Genomic DNA, 18,374 nt, shown 5'->3' on the forward strand with positions numbered 1-18,374 from the left:
TCTGTTCGAGCAGGAGCCACCCCCAGCAGGACTGTCCTGAGGCTGAGAGAGGGAGGTCTAACCCATTTGGAAAGAGGACTAGAATGACTGTAGAATCTGGTCATTTCTCCACTGTGCCTCTCCTGAAGCAAGGGGGTGGGGATCCCTGTTTTGCAGGACTCTGCAAATATATGTGCCCATCAAACAGTTCTTCTACAACCTCATCCACCCAGACTACAGCGCCGTGACCGACGTATATGTGCTTATGTTCCTGGCTGACACTGTTGACTTCATCATCATCGTCTTTGGCTTTTGGGCCTTTGGGGTAGGTAAAGGCCACCATGCAGCCAATAACTAATAGTGATCTGTCCTGTGAAATGCCACTCAGGCCTGAGCCTGTTGTCTCTTTCCCAGAAACACTCAGCAGCGGCAGACATCACCTCTTCTCTGTCCGAGGACCAGGTGCCCGGGCCGTTTCTGGTGATGGTCCTCATTCAGTTTGGAACCATGGTGGTGGACCGAGCACTGTATCTCAGAAAGACTGTATTGGGAAAGGTCATTTTTCAGGTCATTCTTGTCTTTGGAATTCACTTCTGGATGTTCTTCATCTTGCCTGTAGTGACTGAGAGGTAAGGTCTTTGGAAACTGTTGCTGCTGGTTAAGATGGGTTGGACATGGGAGATTTACAAAGAGCAGCCCAAAGTTTGATAGGGAAAGGCCTGGTAAGATCCTGGAGGCTGCTAAGACCGCTTTCTCTCTATCACCTTGAACCCTAAGCATCTTCTGTGTTAACCTTCAGTTCTCCAAGGACTCCACGTCCTCCCAAATCTCAAAACCCTTCCTTCTCTTCTCTTCCGCCTCCAACCCACAGTGCCTCTTCTTCCTCACTCTTTAGATCTCAGTCCAGGTGTCACTTTTCCCAGGCCTTCTCACCCCACACCTCAAATTTAGTGCTTAATGCATGAACGGATGAATGTGTCAATCAATAACAGAAAAATAAGGGAGACAGCTATAAATAGGAACTGTTAGGTTATGGTAGTAAAGGGTCCACAGAAGGGGCACATGGACTGGTCCATATGATGTAATAAGAATGATATTTTTAATAAACATAATTAAAAGTCTTCATGTATAACATTAATTTGATCTTATACATCAGAGTCATTCATAGCCAAGCCTTAAGAATAACATGTCAATAAGTCTGGCTAATTGGAAGTGTGAATGAAAAGTAATGAAAATGGATTGAACTTTACAACATTATGGTTGTACATTTTTCTTTTTTTCTTTCTGAGCTTTAATTTTGGACAGAGTAGCCGCAGCATCCACATTGTGAGAAAATGTTAATAGTAAATTTACTTAACAGCAATTTATTTTATTTATGGCTTAAACAACTGACTAATACACTCATACCTTAGAGGCACCATTCATGGGATTTTTTTATTACCCTACCTTTTGCCTTTGAAGTGATCAACTATACATAGTGAATTTCTTAGAATTGACTGAATTGACTTAAATGCTAGAGGGGCAATTAGGCTTTTTTAAAAATCCTAAACTGGTATCCTTTTACCAGAAGAGGATTCCATTCCCTCACTTTTCTGAATGTTTCTGTTTTAGGAAATTCAGCCAGAACCTGGTTGCTCAGCTTTGGTACTTTGTGAAATGTGTATACTTTGGGTTGTCTGCCTACCAAATCCGCTGTGGCTACCCAACACGAGTGCTCGGAAACTTCCTCACAAAGAGCTACAATTACGTCAACCTCTTCCTGTTTCAAGGGTAAGGACACAGGCTGTGTGCCATAGTCGCTCACAGAGGGGAGGCTGCCAAGTGAAAGGCATTCTGCTTCCTACCTGGGGAGGGATAGGAAGAGGAAGAGTGCTGATGTACAGGAATGTAGATCATCACGAAACTCTTACAGTATTTAACAAAAGAACAGATATGCTTCTTGAAATACCTTTCTATGTGTAGTTGCCACTCACCTAGCCTAGAACAACTAGGATCATCCACAGGGTTTAATTTTCTATTTCTATATCCTGCATAATTACTGTGATAATATTTTGGGATTCATGATCCTTAAGTATAAATATATTTCTGGGCACAATGAAATAGAATATTTGGAACCTAGACTATTCCTAAATACCTTTGGAATTTTGCATGTACAATAAGTCCATCCATTGAATAGGCCATTATTCCCCCTAACATCAGTGGGAATGCCACGTGACTTGCTTATTCCTGGTAGTAAGTTAGCTGCCAAAGGAAGCATATTACTCTTCCATGTGAGAATTATATTGGTTGCATCTCCTCTCTGTTTGCTCAGAAAGCAGACATAAAAATCAGACTGACTGCATAAAAAGTCAGTCTGCTCCTGGCATGGCTGGCTCCTACTTAGCACCAAACCTGGGGGCTAGGGACTTGGTCATAAAAGCGGTATTGAGCATGCTCAGATGTTAGGAACCTCCAGTGTGGAACAGTGTTTCACTTAGTGCCATCCTGTACGGGGCTGATATTTCTTCCCTGTGTTGAATTAGTGCCGTCTGGACAAAGCTGTGTAGCCCACAGGAGAATACCAAGCAGTAACCCAAGCTGTTGTGAGGGCCGGGTAATGAACCTAGACCCTCCAGCCTGGGAGCAGCTGTCAGTCAAGAAACAGGGGGCAGTCCCCAGACTTGAGAGGAGCCCAGGCCAACCTACTCCCAAATGAAATATAAGAGACTGAGCCAGAGTCCTGTTGGCCTTAGTCATCTAGTAAGTCTACTGTGTGACCCAAAGACATGTTCTATTTCCTCTGATGGCTGTCATTTGCCCTGATTTTTCACATACAAGGTGTATTAACTTTCCAAGCTCATTCAACAACAAAGCCCCAACAATTCAATAAGCCTGCAACCAACAGATTATTGTATCATGAACAAATAAATGCTTACAAAAGCTAAATTATAGATATTTGCAGATGATATCATTTTATATAGAGAAAATCCTAAAGACTTGCCCCCAAAAACTTGAGAACTAATCAGTGAATTCAGTAAAGTTGCAGGATATAAAATCAACATACAGAAATCAGTTGTGTTTCAACCACTAACAATGAAATATCTGAAAAAAAATAAAGAAAAACTTTCATTTATAATAACATCAAAACAATAAAATACTTAGAAATACATCTAATCAAAGAAGTGAAAGATTTGTTCAATTTCTTATAAAAGAAATTGAAGAAGACACCTTTAAACACTTAAAAAGGGAATACCAGTTTGTTAAGCCCATCAGCCAAAAAACGAAGAGAAAAAAAAAGAAAGAAAAAAAGGAATGGAAAATACCAATGAAAAGCAGTTGTATTCCAAGTTGGATTTTACCATAAGGGTCACCTTGAGAATTTTTTCTAAGATCTAAGAGCTAAAACATCAAGTAACTGCATGAGTTCCTAGGGTTAGCTGACTATTGGGGGCCATCCCAGAACTGTCTCTCTAACAAGACGTGGTTTCTGCCAGGTTCCGCCTTGTTCCATTTTTGACTGAGCTAAGGGCTGTGATGGACTGGGTGTGGACAGACACGACCTTGAGCCTCTCCAGCTGGATCTGTGTGGAGGACATCTATGCTCACATATTCATCCTGAAGTGTTGGCGGGAATCGGAAAAAGTAAGCCAATAAAAATGCCTTATCCCTATTTATCTCTCTTAGATACAGATTGGTTATAAGATTAATGTGAACTTTTGCAAGTTTTGTGGCCAACTAAATGGAAACAGGGACAAAACTACTAGGATTTATAAATGTCCTATTGATTTTCACCCCACTAGAGTAGGGAATTTTGGATATACTGCTGTCTTAGCAATAGCATCCAGATGTGTTCGTCTTTTGGCCACTTTATATTGTAGTTATTTTTAAAAGAAGAAATTACATATTGCTGTGTGACTCAATAATTCTTAAATGACTCATTGGGGAACAGGAGGAAATTTGCTCTGGTGGAGAAAAGTGGGGTGAGGTAGCTTGGACTCAGGCTCACCACCTGATGTCCTTTTTGATGAGGGACAGACAATGTCACTGCTTTGTGCCAAGGAAATTGAAGTGCAAATACTTGATTATTCTTCCAGGTTGAATGTTAAGGTTAAAAATAGAATTACAATTATTTATAGGATTCTCAAGTTCAATGTATGAAGCAGGAATCTCTTGCATAATAACAATAGAAATACTCAAGCAACATTAACTGAGGTGGTGTGAAATGTCTTTTTTTCTCATCTCTTTGAAAAAGTCCCCTCTAGTCCATGTAATCTCTGCATTCTGCAGTTTCTTCTGAGAATTTTAGCTTTGTAGTCATGGGGCCATTTGTACCTCTATGTTTCTGGCATTTGTGGGAGTGAAGGAGATGAGGCTGGTAGTATACTTGTATTAGCTTTTCCTGATTTTTAAGGTACAAGGGAATTGATATAAGGACAGAATATGAGAGCCAATCTACCAAAAAGACAGAGGGTAGAAATCAGGGTGACAAAGGGTCTGGAACTCATATGAAAACAAGGAGGAAGAACCAAGAATCATTTAGTCTGAAGAATTATTTAAAAAATGGGGGGAGGGGGTAGACAAACTATTTGAAATATTGGAAAATAGATTACAATTTTTAATTAATTTGTAAGATCCAAGAAAAGTAGACAAAAGCTCCAGTAAGTCGCAATGGAACATAAAGATCTTCCTAAAAATCACAGAAAAGAAATTGAAGACACCTTTAAACATTTAAAAAGGGAATCCCTGTTTGTTAAAACCATTAAAAAAAAAAAAGAAAGAAAAGAAAATCTTACCCTTTGTGATAGCATGGGTAGACCTGGAGAACATTATGCTATGTGAAAAAGCCAGTCAGAGAAAGACAAGTGCCATATGATTTCACTTATATGTGAAATGAACAAAATAAACAAACAAACAAAATAGAAACAAACTCATAGATACAGAGAACACACTGAAAGCTGTCAGAGGGGAGGAGGGTTGGGGAGCTGGGCGAAAAAGGCGAAGGGATTAAGCAAGAGAGAGAGAGAAGGAGAGAGAGAGAGAGAGAGAGAGAGAGAGAGAGAGAGAGAGAGACAGAGACACCTCATAGACACAGACAATGGCATGGTGATTACTGTGACTACCAGAGGGAAAGGGGGGTGGGAGAGGTAGAACAGGGTAAAGGGAGATAAATGGTGATGAAGAGATTTGACTTGGGGTGGGAAACACACAATACAGTATACAGATGATGTATTATAGAATTGTACACCTGAAATCTATATAATTTTACTAACAAATGTCACCCCAATAAATTAAGTTTAAAAAAGAAAAGCCTCATTTTAATGTATCACCTTAATTTAAATATATGCTTCTACCTTATGCTAAGTCTATGGCTATTTAAATCACACTTGGTAAAACATCTTGAGAAATCTGGGTATGTGAGAGGTAAGTATTAGGGATTCTAAATGAATCTGACACTAGTTTCTACTTCATCCCGTAAGAGACTGAAACATTACCAGTAATTATCACTTTTCCATATTGAATGTAATATGTTCCCGGGGTTTCATAAATACACTTTATGAAGAAACAGCAATTTCCTGAGAGGCCAGTGTTGGTGTGAGCACACACAATGCAAGCCACTCGCTCCTAGTCATGTTTTACCATGATTTCCATGCAGCCACTTCCCCAAACACTTTTTTTTAAACATGCTTCTATTAACTTCAGAAAGAGGAAGGGAGAGGGAAAGAGGGATAGAAACATCAATGATGAGAATCACAGATTGGCTGCCTCCCGCACGCCCCCTACTGGCGATCAGCCTGCAACCTGGGCATGTGTCCTGACCAGAAATCAAACTGTGACCTCCTGGTTCACGGGTGGAGACTCAACCACTGAGCAACACTGGATGTGCCAGAACACTTTAAGAAACTGTTTGGAAATGCAGCATGACCGGAACTGCAAACTGGAACTCTTGGTCAAGAGTTGGCTCGCCTAGGAAAGGGGTGATGGAGCAGCATAGAACAGGAAGGTGACAGTTGCTTTGAACGTGAAGGGAAAGAGAGCCTCATAATTAGAGAGAGGCCAAAGGTCTTGGCCCTGTTCTGCCCTGGGAAATGCATGGAGGGGTGAGCAGAGAAGGGGGAGGTGGGATGGGAATTACTGGGAGCTTTTCGAGGGGAGCCTCAAAGATACTGGCCTTCGGGAGAGGAACCAACATGGTCCCACAACAGGCAGAAGAGACTCAAACTGCTCTTGACAGAGAATAGATAAATCTCCTTTAACACACCAAGCTCTCCATTTTGTAATACTAGGGTGCTGTTGAAGTGGGTTAAGTGGACCATTGTCTAAACTGGCCTCATTGAGAAAATAATGAAAAAGCAAATCCGTGGTGTATGAATATGTATTTCCAAATTTTAAATATTTTAGTTTTTCTTTTAAAATAGAAAAATTTATACAATAATATCAAATTCCAATGCAAAGGTATTAAAATACTGTCCTTAATATGAACCTCACCCAACTTCACAGCAGAGTCATTTAGAAGCATTATCTTTCGTGCACTGAGTCAATAATGCTTCCCACACTGGCTCTGACCCGCCCTCCAGTCCAGCTTGTGTCCTCATGGTTCCAAGTCCATATTCAGGAGTTACTCAGTGTCAAAGCTTGGAGAACCCTTTAGCAGTGAGTGTCCTTTAAAGTCCCCAGAGGTCTCTGCAGGCTTCCAGACCTTTCTCTTAGTTTGTAACCCAGAGCTCAGTGCCTACAGGTAGAATGCACATTATTTGTTCTCTCCCTAACCTACTGAAATGAATTCATCCTAATGGAGTGTGAGCCCCAGGTAGGGAAGGGGGGACAGCTTCCAGATTATAAATATAGCCTAAGTCCAGGGGTCAGTCACCCTGGAAGGAAAATAGGTCACTGAGAAGCAACATTTAATAAGCAAGGAATATACACATAGAGCTGGAGCAGTTTTAATATCAGACAGCAAAGCAGTCTCCTTCCACCTTCCCCATAGCCTTTAAGACAGAGCTTAGTGGGTCCCTTGGTAAAGCAAATGGAAGTGATTCCAGCCCTACCAAGTGTTCTTGTCACACAAGTCCCTTGTGTGACACACACACCTACCACCACCCCCAACCCCACCCCTCTCAGCATAGCACCCAAGCAGAGAGAGGCCCCTGTGGAGTCACAGTACCAAGAGGACTGTGCTGATCCTACAGATCTTACGGCATGCCTTGAACAACATTGTTTTGACAACACGTGATTAATGAAGTGAAAAATGTTTTTCCACCCACTAGCGGGGGAGAAGGGTTCAGTTGAAAGGCACAGCTTTTAAATGCTCAGGAATTTAAAGTAAAATGTCTTTCTCCCACATGATCCCATAAAACCAGAGGCTTTATTCAACACAGAATTTGATCCGTTTGTCCTGAGGTTTAGCACCAACAAAACCCACAGAACAATTTTAAGGAGAAAGTCACTGAGGTCCTGTTGGTCCCTCATGGCACCATGGTGGGGATGTGTAGGGAGCTCATCACATCTTCCTGTCGCTACCTAACTTGGTTCCCAGGTTGGGACAAGGTTGCTCCCCCACTTCAGAGCAAACAGAGCAGAATCAGGACTAAATTGAGTCACAACCCCATGAGACGAGCACTCGTCCACCCCACCTGCTTCTCAGGGGACAGTGGCCTGAGCCTTGTGTGAACTCTTCTGTTGCAGAGATACCCTCAGCCCCGGGGGCAGAAGAAGAAGAAAGTGGTGAAGTACGGCATGGGAGGCATGATCATCGTTCTGCTCATCTGCATTGTCTGGTTTCCTCTTCTCTTCATGTCTTTGATCAAATCTGTCGCCGGGGTGATCAACCAGCCCCTGGATGTCTCGGTCACAATTACCCTGGGAGGTTACCAGGTAATGGCTGTGCACTTCCTCCAGGTCTCACTCACCTGCAAGTACCTTACCTCACACAGCACTCTTTCCTGATAACCCCCTACAGGACGTGTAGTTAGAGTTTGCCAACCCACATTTCCTATCTAAATTTTGACTTCTCAGCAAATATGTGATGTTTGAAATAAGGGGCAGAAGGCTGTGAAGGGAGAGGTCTGTTCTGGTTTTGGGTGCAGGAATAATCACTTCAGAAAGAGCTCTCTGAGGCGAGTTGTCCCTGGGTGCTCAGAGGGTGGCATCCTACACAAAGCTTTTCCCTTCAACCCGGGATGCAGAGAAGAGCTTCAGAATATTCACAGCGCTGTGTCTCTTGTTTTCCAGCCTATTTTCACAATGAGTGCCCAGCAAAGCCAGCTGAAAGTTATGGACCATACCAAGTTTGATGCCTTTATAAAAGCTTTCCAGAGTGACACTGTAAGTAAATGTGTATAATAGATTTCTATGAAGACCTTTCATCTCTGTGAGCTGAGGGGTTGTCACATTATTCACTATTTTGCCATGGCCTGGGAGGGGGGGATTTTCAGAGATTATCAGTTGTACACAACAGATTCCTAGCCACTGGCCACTTTGATAATCAAAGACATCATTTCTATATTATTGGATGCAAGTGTTAATAATCGTAATTTTATTTCAGAATATTTCAATGTAAGCTCAACAGGGGTTGATCCTTTTAAAATATTTTTAATTTTTTAAGTTTTGAAAGATATTTATTCTTTTGACTGGTTGGTCTATTCTGAGAATCTACCCTGAAGAAGTAATTAAAGATATGGGAAAAGCACTATGTTGGTACCTACTTTTGACAACATTCCCTGTTTTAGTAAAAACTGGAAGCAGCTTGAGCATTCAACAAGTAGGGACTGGTTGAATAAGTCATGGCATGTGTATGCAGTGAATTTGGTTAGCTCTGACCACCCTAGGGTGGTCGTAGTAGAAGAAGGGGGCTTTATATTTTCTTGACATACTTTGTATTTTCTTTACATATGATATTGTCTGAATATTTTCCAAGCCACTTCTGTAATTAAAAAAATAATCATTACCTTTTACAATTAAAATTTTCTTTACAAATAATTTTGATAGGTTTTTTAAAATCTGTCTTTTTTGATTTTAGAGAGAAGAAGGAAGAGGAAGAGAGAGATAAAAACATCAATGAAAGAGAAACATCAACCAGTTGCCTCCACTTGCCCCCTCCTGGGGATCCTGCAACCCAGGCTTATGTCCTGACTGTATGGAACCAGTGACCTCTTGATTCATGAGTTGACACTCAACTACTGAGCAACACCATCCTGGCTACAAATAATAGTTATTGTTTAATTTTTAAAAAGTGATTAGGCAGTCCTGGCTGGTGTAGCTCAGTAATTAGAGCATTGGCCTGTACATCAGAGGGTCTTGGGGTTCAATTCCTTGTCAAGGGCCAGTTCCTGGGTTGCAGGTTCGATCCCTATCCCTGGTTGGGGTACCTGTGGGAGGCAGCCAATCAATGTGTCTCTCTCATATTGATGCTTCTCTCTCCCCCTGCCCCTCCCTTCCCCTCTCTCTGAAAATAATCAATGGACAAAATATCCTCACTCCTCAAGTGAGGATTTTTTTTTTTAAATGATTAGGTAAGCAGAGGCTTTTCTCTTCTGTAAAATTATTGGTGTAACGCACACTGTCAAAACCAACCTTTGAGGGATGAACACCTGTGAGGACAGGGCCAGGATTCCTGAGCGATGAAATTTGACTCTCTCGTGAGAGAGACATTTCCCAATAGTTGATAAATTTTCTTCTTAGTGGGAAGGAAAAAAGACACTAAGTCACCTGATTTACCTTTACTGTTTAATTTGAGTGATTCCATAGCTGTATTGGTGTGGCAGCATCGCCCCTGGGCTTTGATGATGTCACTGGGAGGGGAATAGAGTCAGTGCAATGGGACACCAAGATAATCTGTATAGAAGTTTTCCTTTCAAAGAAGAAATGATGTCTATACAGTCAGTGAAGAGGAAGAGTAATAACTTCCTTTATGCATCACTGCGTGTGTGATCTATTTATGCGTGTGTATTTGTGTGCATACAGGGTGCTCTGCAATTTCTGGAAAATTATGAAAAAGAAGACATAACAGTAGCAGAACTGGAAGGAAACTCAAATTCTTTATGGACCATCAGCCCTCCCAGTAAGCAGAAAATGATACACGAACTCCTGGACCCCAATAGTAGCTTCTCTGTTGTTTTTTCATGGAGTATTCAGAGGTAGTTACTGTATTTCCATGCATAATTTCCCCTTTTCCCCAATCTAAACTCAGGGTGGGTGGGGAGCATAAAAAGATAGAAAAAAATATATTAATGTGGATATTAGTTCACATTACATCTTGGGAACATTCATTCAATGCTACAGCTAACATTTTTGTTTACTGAATAATGGTTTACCTGGGAATCATTGACAAAAATACTTATTACATTTCCTTTTTTCTACTAAGTTTCTTTTTTTTCTTCTAATTATCACCTGAGGAAATTTTTTAATTGATTTTTAGAAAGAGAGAGGAAAGGGAGGGAGAGAGGGAGGGAGGGAGAGAGAGAGAGAAAGAGAGGGAGAGAGAGAGAGAGAGAGATGAGAGAGAAACACCAATCAGTGGCCTCCCATACATGCCCCAACAAGGGACCGAACCCACAACCTAGGCATGTCACCCAGACTGGAAATCGAATCTACAACCTTTTGGTGTACAGGACAATGCTCCAACCAACTAGGCCACTGGGCCAGGGCTAAGTTCCATTTCAAAGAGAGGCTGGCAATGAGTTCTGTGAGCAAGAGAGAAAGGAGGGTGATGACTCATAAAATGAAACAGAACCTGGTTGTATTGTAAGATTTCCCTAAAAGGTAGAAGTTTGGTCTTTTTTATGATTTTTTTTTCTTTTCTTTTTTTGTTTTACTGAATTTATTCATAAAACCATTCAGGTCTCAAGTGTACAACTCAATCAAACATCACCTGCACACTGCATCATGCGACCATTGCCCCAAGCCAAGTATCTTTCAGTCCCTATTCCCTACCCCACCCCTTTGCCCACCTCCACCAACCTCCCACTCCCCTTTCCTTCTGGCTGTCACCACACTGTTGTCTGTGTCTATGTGTGATATACATGTTTTTTGCTTAATTTCTTTACTTTCTGCCATTGAAAATTCGGTCTTAATAATAAAGAATATGCAGCCTTTGGAACCCTGGCTTCTCACTTGCATCTCTCCAACATCCAGGGAGCCCTAGCAGATCTTTCCTCCAAGCGTGAGATGTGAGAGCAGCTTGGCAGACCCAGGAGAGGAGAGCTGAGGGAAATTTCTCTTCGCCTAACCTGCGCCAATGGCCAGCATGTGGCCACTACTTCTCCTGTTTAGACAGAGCATGTCTGAGGAAAAGTTCTGGCATCCCGAAGCCAGACGTGTTAGGGAAGCAGCTCAGGGGCCTCAACACAATATACCAACTGATTAGTTACTTACATCACAGTTGTGACTGAGGACTCTATACAAGTTTATTTGTCAATCAAGCGTTAGGTTCATGTAGGGCCACAATTCCAGCTTCTTCGATGGAATTAAGAAGACTTATGATAGGTACAGAAGAAAGCCTTCTAGAATCTAAAGTGAATTCACAAGAAAAGAGTAAAGAAATATTCCAAAGGGGATAGTTCATAATTTAAAAGAGTTTCTTTAATTTTATTTTCTCCTTTAAATGTCCCAAATTCCTCACATGGAATTCTGTACAGCCAAAAAATTTACTTCTTAGCCTTTCTTTGAAGACCTACCAAAAAAATAACAACATGAAACATCAACTTCTGATTGAAAATTTTTTTTTAAATGTGGATTCCATTAGTCACCATGAACACCAGCTTCATTGGATTGACATAAAGAGAGTTCTGGAAATGCTTATCAGAGCAGCAGGACGCTTTCTCTTTTGCTCAGTAGACTGTGCCTCCTCATCTGCCATTTGTGTTAAAAGTGTGTGTGGTTTCCCTGGGATTTACTAACTTGGTTGTCTAAGAAACTGGACATAAAGCTGAGGTGGACAGAAAGGGCTGGGGTTGACAATCGTGGACCCAATAAAACCTTGGTGAGATTAATAACATTAAGAGTCAAGTGAGTTTATAATTTCTCTTCCAGACTTCTGAATAATCATTGACATTGACGTTTTGTGCTTTTTTCTTCACAGAAACATGAGTCTGGGTGCAAAAGCAGAAGTAGCAACAGACAAGCTTACTTTTCCTCTTAAAAATATTACTCGAGAGAATATAGCTAAAATGATAGCTGGCAACGACACACAAAGTTCAACAACACCAGTGTAAGTTGATTGTTCCTGTTACTATAGCTTGAATAGGTGTATGTACCTGGTAAAGAATCTCTACCTACGAATTCATCATGTGCAAGAAATGCAATCATCATTCTTTGATAACTCAAGTGAATTTCTGTTTGGGGGCCTCATTGTGCTAGATTAAAGCAACTCTATCGTCTTCCCTCTCGCTCTCTGTCCCCTAGCCAGGGAGTATTGCTCTCACCCCTGAGCAGCAAGCCATGCTGTTGTATTCTGTAATCACCAAAAGCCAGGGGAAGACTCTGCAAGACCCTTTTCCTGTTGTTCCTGCTGCAGGGTCACTGAATGCCTAGCGAATGAATGGGGGGTAGACAAAAGGTAAACAGAAATTTGAGGAGGAAATTATATCTTAACATATTATCATGCCCTATAAGTGCTCCATTTCAAACACATCCAAGCTGTGATGTTTAGATTCTAATATAAGAACTAGTAGGAGAAAAAAAATGCTATTGGTCTAAAACTGCTAAATGATGTCCACTAGCCATTTCCCAGTTCTGTGGCCAGTCTGCCCTGGCCCCATTTTTATGCTTTGAATGTGAGAACCACCATGACGCAACCCTCAGACAGATTCCTGACTAAAACATTCTTTGTTTATCAATGAAGTTGAAGGTCCCTTGAAGATTGTCAGGTCCTCCTCCATCACTTCCGAGATGCAAAAACAGGTCTAGAATGATGGAATAGCCTTCTCAGGTGACCCAGCTCATCCCTCCAGAGGTAGGATAAGGTTCAGGTCACCAGTTCTCTCCTCACACCTCACTCGTATCACTAGATCAAATGCAGTCCACTTGATTATTGATATTTTTGAAATCCTAAAAATTAAAAGAGCGCTCAATGTTATTAATACAAATGATAGGCTTAGCAAGAAAGACAGCCCTTTGCTTCAGAAACAGTAACATATGGGAACATCTCTGCATCAGTTTTAAGGCATTAATTAGCTTGTGTATGGTGTTTAGATGAATGAGCATTTGGATAGAACCTGGTGAATTTTTTTGGATTCACAAAGGAAAAAGTAAAGTGAATTCACAAGGAAAGAGTAAAGAAATATTCCAAAGGGGATAGTTCATAATTTAAAAGAATTTCTTTAATTTTATTTTCTCCTTTAAATGCCAGAGAATTCTGATTATAACAAATACCCATAAATGATGGTGACTACACAGTGCATAGACATATAAAGACTCTTGCCATTATTTGTTTGGTATAAGGTCAAAATAGCAATAAAAAAAATCAATTTTACATGGTTCAACAACTAAAACTCAATTACCTCTTTTTTTTTTTTTTCTTTATGCACAGGACTATAGAAAGGATCTACCCATATTATGTGAAAGCACCTAGTGATTCTAACTCCAAACCTATAAAGCAACTTTTATCTGGTAAGAATGAGAGGGAATCACTCAATCATTCTTTTTAATCTTTCTTTTATTCAACACCTAGGGTTTGCATTTTTCAGCCTCTATCAAACTTCTTTCCGGTTTTCTTTCCCTTGCAAGAAGCATAAGGCTCCTGGCTGTGCTCACCAGCCAGAGGAGTCATTCGCTCAGCTGGGATCCATGTTCTTTGTTTTCTTTTTCTGTTTATTGATATAGAACCTGGTTGACTCAAATTCATATTTAATGACTTATGTTACTGCTTAGTCAGTCTGTTTACTTGTTTCTATTAGCAACCATATCTGTGGCAGAAAACTGCCTCTTACAGTGTTAAATATGAAGACCCCACAATAAGAGCAATGAAAAGATAGTAGGAAATGTACTTGATTCAGCCCACGGGTGATTAAATATCAATAGAAGTGCTCCAGGGACTGTGTTTCCCCCATACAACTGTGATGGGAATGAATTGATGTCTAACTAGTTGTTGGGAATTATCAGCAAAGGTGCCCAGGTGATGGGTCTTTCCCTCTCTGGCTGTGATTCTGCTGCCCTGCACATGTAGCCACAGTGACTGACCTTTTTAGTAAAAAAAGAGAAGCCCCATACACACCTAGGCCCACTCTTTCTTTTCACTTGCATTGTTAACATGGCCATGTGGACATCCTGGAATCATATGCTGTGGACGGGAACCAGGTTTTGCCATTTGAAGACTGTTGTTGATGTGCATTAAATCCCAAAATGCTCATGCTAACTTGATTTTATATTTTTTCTCTTCCAGAAAATAATTTCATGAATATCACCATCATTTTGTCCAGAGATAATACAATTAAATCTAATAGTGAGTGGTGGGTTCTCAATCTGACTGGAACTAGACTTTACAATCAGCATGCCCAGGCCTTAGAGCTGGTGGTCTTCAATGACAAAGTCAGCCCCCCCAGTCTGGGCTTCCTGGCTGGCTATGGGTAAGGACCCCTTTAACAATTAACAGTTACAAGAGTCTACGTCTGCTAACCACTATGCTGAATCCATAAACTAATACAAAATCATATTAGATGTAAACTGTAATTGAAAAATAAAATTGAAAAAAATGCCCCTCAAAAAGAAAACATTTCTGTTCTTTAAAAAGGAGTCTACTTCTGTATCATATAAAGTTGAAGATGGGAAGCCATTTATCTTCTTAAAATTTTCCAATTTTGTAGCTGAAATATTAAATTCACAGATCCTTGACCCTTCATCTTAAAATATAAGGAACCAGAGTCCCAAAGACGTTCCAAGCCTTGTGTGGCTCACACTGCTAATGACGGGACTAGAAGCTGTATCTCCGGCTTGTGAACTGTATCTTCCTGTTAAGCACAGTTTGATTGATGCGATTCCGTGTTTAAACTTAGAAATTAGCATAAATTTATCTTTCTTTGCTTAGATTTCCTTATGCCCTTAGAAGATATAGGATCAATTAGAAACCATAGTTTTGGACAAGTCCAATGTTATCCTTTAACCACATTCTGATGCTTAAAATCCTAGGACACTGTCACACATCCCCTACAAGGAGAAGTAGAAACTTTTCCATTTTCCAGGATAAACCTCTTAAGAAATCACTGTCTAACCAAAGTTTTATTATAAAAATGAATCTCTAACAAATGCTGTATTATTAAAGTGAAAAGTGTTAGGTACAAAAAAGTATACAGAGTATAATTGGATTTCTACCAAATATATGATATGGCTGATGCATGTATTATATGCGGTAAAGTCACCTGAAGTTCATATGTGAAACTGTTAAAATTAGTAAATTCCAAAATGTGAGATTTCACAGGACTTTTCTTTTTCAAATCTTACAGTTCTGTAATGTGTAATTTTTTTTAGAAAGAACATGAATTGCCTTTTTTATCATCAAAAAGTAAATGTTTTCACCAGAGAAAAACTGTAAGCTTTGTTAAGTTTATCACATCCTCTATGGATTTTGAAAGAAAATGTTATGCTTTTCTTTTAGATGCGTTCTATTTACCATATTTAACTGCTAGCTACAATTTCTGCTTAATTTTTTTTTTTTTCAGTATCATGGGACTGTATGCTTCCGTTGTCCTTGTGATTGGGAAGTTTGTCCGCGAGTTCTTCAGTGGGATTTCCCACTCCATCATGTTTGAAGAGCTTCCCAACGTGGACCGAATTTTGAAGTTGTGCACAGACATTTTTTTAGTTCGAGAGACAGGGGAACTGGAACTAGAGGAAGATCTCTATGCCAAATTAATATTCCTGTACCGCTCACCAGAAACCATGATCAAATGGACTAGAGAAAAAACAAATTGATACCTTAGGACACAGACTGCAAATCAAGATACCATTTGAATTTTCAAAAACAAAAAAAAAGCACAATATTCTCATAAGAGCTATGCATTTCTCATTCGATGGAAATGGTTTCTCTTCTGACAGGCGGCCAAAGGGAGTTGGCTTCCTTTTGTAGTCAAAGCTACCTTGCAGGTTCAGGCGCTGTTGAAAAAGTTATTTGTAATTCCATTTCTCTGAATCAGGGCTACTTGGTTTATGTTTTAATCAACAGTGTCTTGCATTCTGATAGACTATGTGAAGGAATCATTGATGAGTCTCCTCCCTCAGAGAAACAGAAGAGAAGAAGGAAGGAGGAAGGACGCCATGTTTTCCTGTGTGGGGACCTTGCCCGTCCTGAAGAGATGCTACAATACAGGCCTCAGCGCTCTGTCGCCAATGGGGAAGCTGCTATGGGGAGAATAGATGGACCTCAGCACAACCCGAATATGCAACAGCAATAGGAGGCTGAAAACTCCTAAACATTTCTAGGAGGAAAAGAGAGAGGGAGCTGATGATCCTTGAAGATGCCAGTGGATGGATAAGCCTCATTCTAAGCAAAAAGATAACTTAGTGACACTCTTACTGCCTTATCTTAACTGAAGATTAATAAATTTTTTTTCCCATTAAACACCAGTGACTTCTCAGGAAAAAAAATAAATAAAGCAGCAAAACAAATATGTGGACACTGGCTTTGTTGAGACCCAGCTAGTGATTCACGTCAATGGTGGTGGCTGTTCTACTTCAGAGAGCTCATTACTGCTCCTGGTGAAACACAGACAAGAAGTAGAAAGATGGAAAATGCTGCCCAGCAGAGGTGGAGGACCTTGACTTTGTAACTCTTTATTAACTGAGGTCATGAGCACTCTTCTACCTGCTCCATCCCCCAACATGCTTTTTCCCATTTCGATGATTTAAAGCAATGGTTTTCCAGTATGTGACATTTTCCTTCCTGTTTTTCAGGTATATCAGAGTTTACATATTCCAATTCACATTTTTACATCTGAGACGGGTTTTTTAAGTTCATAATTATGAAAGAAATATGTATATTGAGCTTGGGGAAATAAACAATGGCCTTTTCTTAAATTATTGTTATTGGTAATACAACCTCTTCACTAAATAACATTGTAGCATGGAAATTTATGACTGAAATGTAGTTTTCATTCCATATTAAAATACAGTTTCTGAGAAGAATCATTGAATGGACTAGAATATGTCAAGAAAAATGATCCTATGTAGTCTGGGTTCAGGACTGACTCAAAATAAAGCACATCTTGCAAAGTCATTTTAGGAATATTCTTCATTCTGTCTTTTTGCATTATTTGTTTTAAGTGTTGTGTACAAGGCGTTTTTTAAAATCAACTGAGATAAGAATTCACTTATTGTTAGTTTGATTGGGGGTTTTTTCTCTCATATAGGTGCTCTATGTAAATAACACAAGCAGGAAATAACTATAGCAAATTAATTTCCAGAGGAAAGTATTACAGTGAATATGGAGCTTTAAAAAAATAGCAGAGTTCAAATGATGTTCAGTGTATTCTAGAGAATTAGTGAATATTTGTTCAACTCTGAAAGCTAGCGTACTTCCAGCCTGCCGAAATAAACAAGTCCAATCATTGAAACAATAAACTCAAACCACTCAGGGAACTCTGGCCCATGTTCTGATTTCCCGACAACAGGAAGAATCATGGTGCATATTTCTGAATCTGAATTCTTTCTTCTTAAAATGTCAACAGGGAATTTCCAGAGAGCACATTATAACACATTTAGGAAAGAGGAAAGTTGAAAAATGCTCCTGAAAAAAAGTGTAAGGTCAAAGTATATCAGATTGTAATATTCCTCAAGAAAACAATTCCCAGGTTTCAAGAAAAAAAAGCCTCCCTGTGTGTAAGGGGGAAAATATCAAAGGTCTTGACATATGGAATGTCCAAACTTGTAGAGAATTTTTGGAAGAGTTTATTTGAGCCAAACATATGCCAGGAGCAAGATCTCAAATGCTCAGGAGAATGACAGTTTTGTGGTTTCTTTTACGCCTTAAAAATTAAGGAGGGGATGTAAGGAAGATTACAGGGAGGTGGGAGAAAGCAAGGTACAGATTGGATTACAAAAGAGTTAAGATTATTTCCTTTGCCGAAACCGGTTTGGCTCAGTGGATAGAGCGTCGGCCTGCGAACTGAAAGGTCCCAGGTTCGATTCCGGTCAAGGGCATGTACCTGGGTTGCGCGCACATCCCCAGTAGGAGATGTGCAGGAGGCAGCTGATCGATGTTTCTCTCTCATCGATATTTCTAACTCTCTATCTCTCTCCCTTCCTCTCTGTAAAAAATCAATAAAATATATTTAAAAAAAAAAAAAAAAAAAAAAGATTATTTCCTTTAAGGTTGTTATTTCAAAGGTCTGTTAACTTAGATGCACGGAGTGGGCAGGGCTTGCTGAAGGCAAAGATAAGCCTTTTGGTAAAGAAGTTATACGCCTGGGGCATGACCACCCAGCAAGACC

General features: G+C 40.1%; 1 protein-coding gene across 5 annotated transcripts in view; it reads left to right on the forward strand.

The window, feature by feature from the left end:
• The window catches only part of PIEZO2 (piezo type mechanosensitive ion channel component 2), a 342,209-nt gene extending 325,054 nt beyond the window's left edge, over positions 1-17,155 (forward strand). For 4 of the 5 annotated variants that reach the window (XM_036322510.1, XM_036322514.1, XM_036322512.1 and 1 more), the window contains 11 exons: positions 157-304; positions 394-608; positions 1,591-1,749; positions 3,453-3,600; positions 7,642-7,830; positions 8,188-8,280; positions 9,919-10,091; positions 12,035-12,163; positions 13,484-13,563; positions 14,336-14,519; positions 15,609-17,155. In XM_036322510.1, the coding sequence (XP_036178403.1) occupies positions 157-304; positions 394-608; positions 1,591-1,749; positions 3,453-3,600; positions 7,642-7,830; positions 8,188-8,280; positions 9,919-10,091; positions 12,035-12,163; positions 13,484-13,563; positions 14,336-14,519; positions 15,609-15,861 (1,771 nt within the window). In that variant the 3' untranslated portion in view covers positions 15,862-17,155. Of the gene's footprint in view, positions 1-156; positions 305-393; positions 609-1,590; positions 1,750-3,452; positions 3,601-7,641; positions 7,831-8,187; positions 8,281-9,918; positions 10,092-12,034; positions 12,164-13,483; positions 13,564-14,335; positions 14,520-15,608 lie in introns of those variants that run through there. The other variant, XM_036322513.1, reaches the window with a different exon arrangement.
• Positions 17,156-18,374: the final 1,219 nt, after the last annotated feature.

This window comes from Myotis myotis, unplaced genomic scaffold (assembly GCF_014108235.1).
Source record: "Myotis myotis isolate mMyoMyo1 unplaced genomic scaffold, mMyoMyo1.p scaffold_m19_p_9, whole genome shotgun sequence".
NCBI classification, from domain to species: Eukaryota; Metazoa; Chordata; class Mammalia; order Chiroptera; family Vespertilionidae; genus Myotis; species Myotis myotis.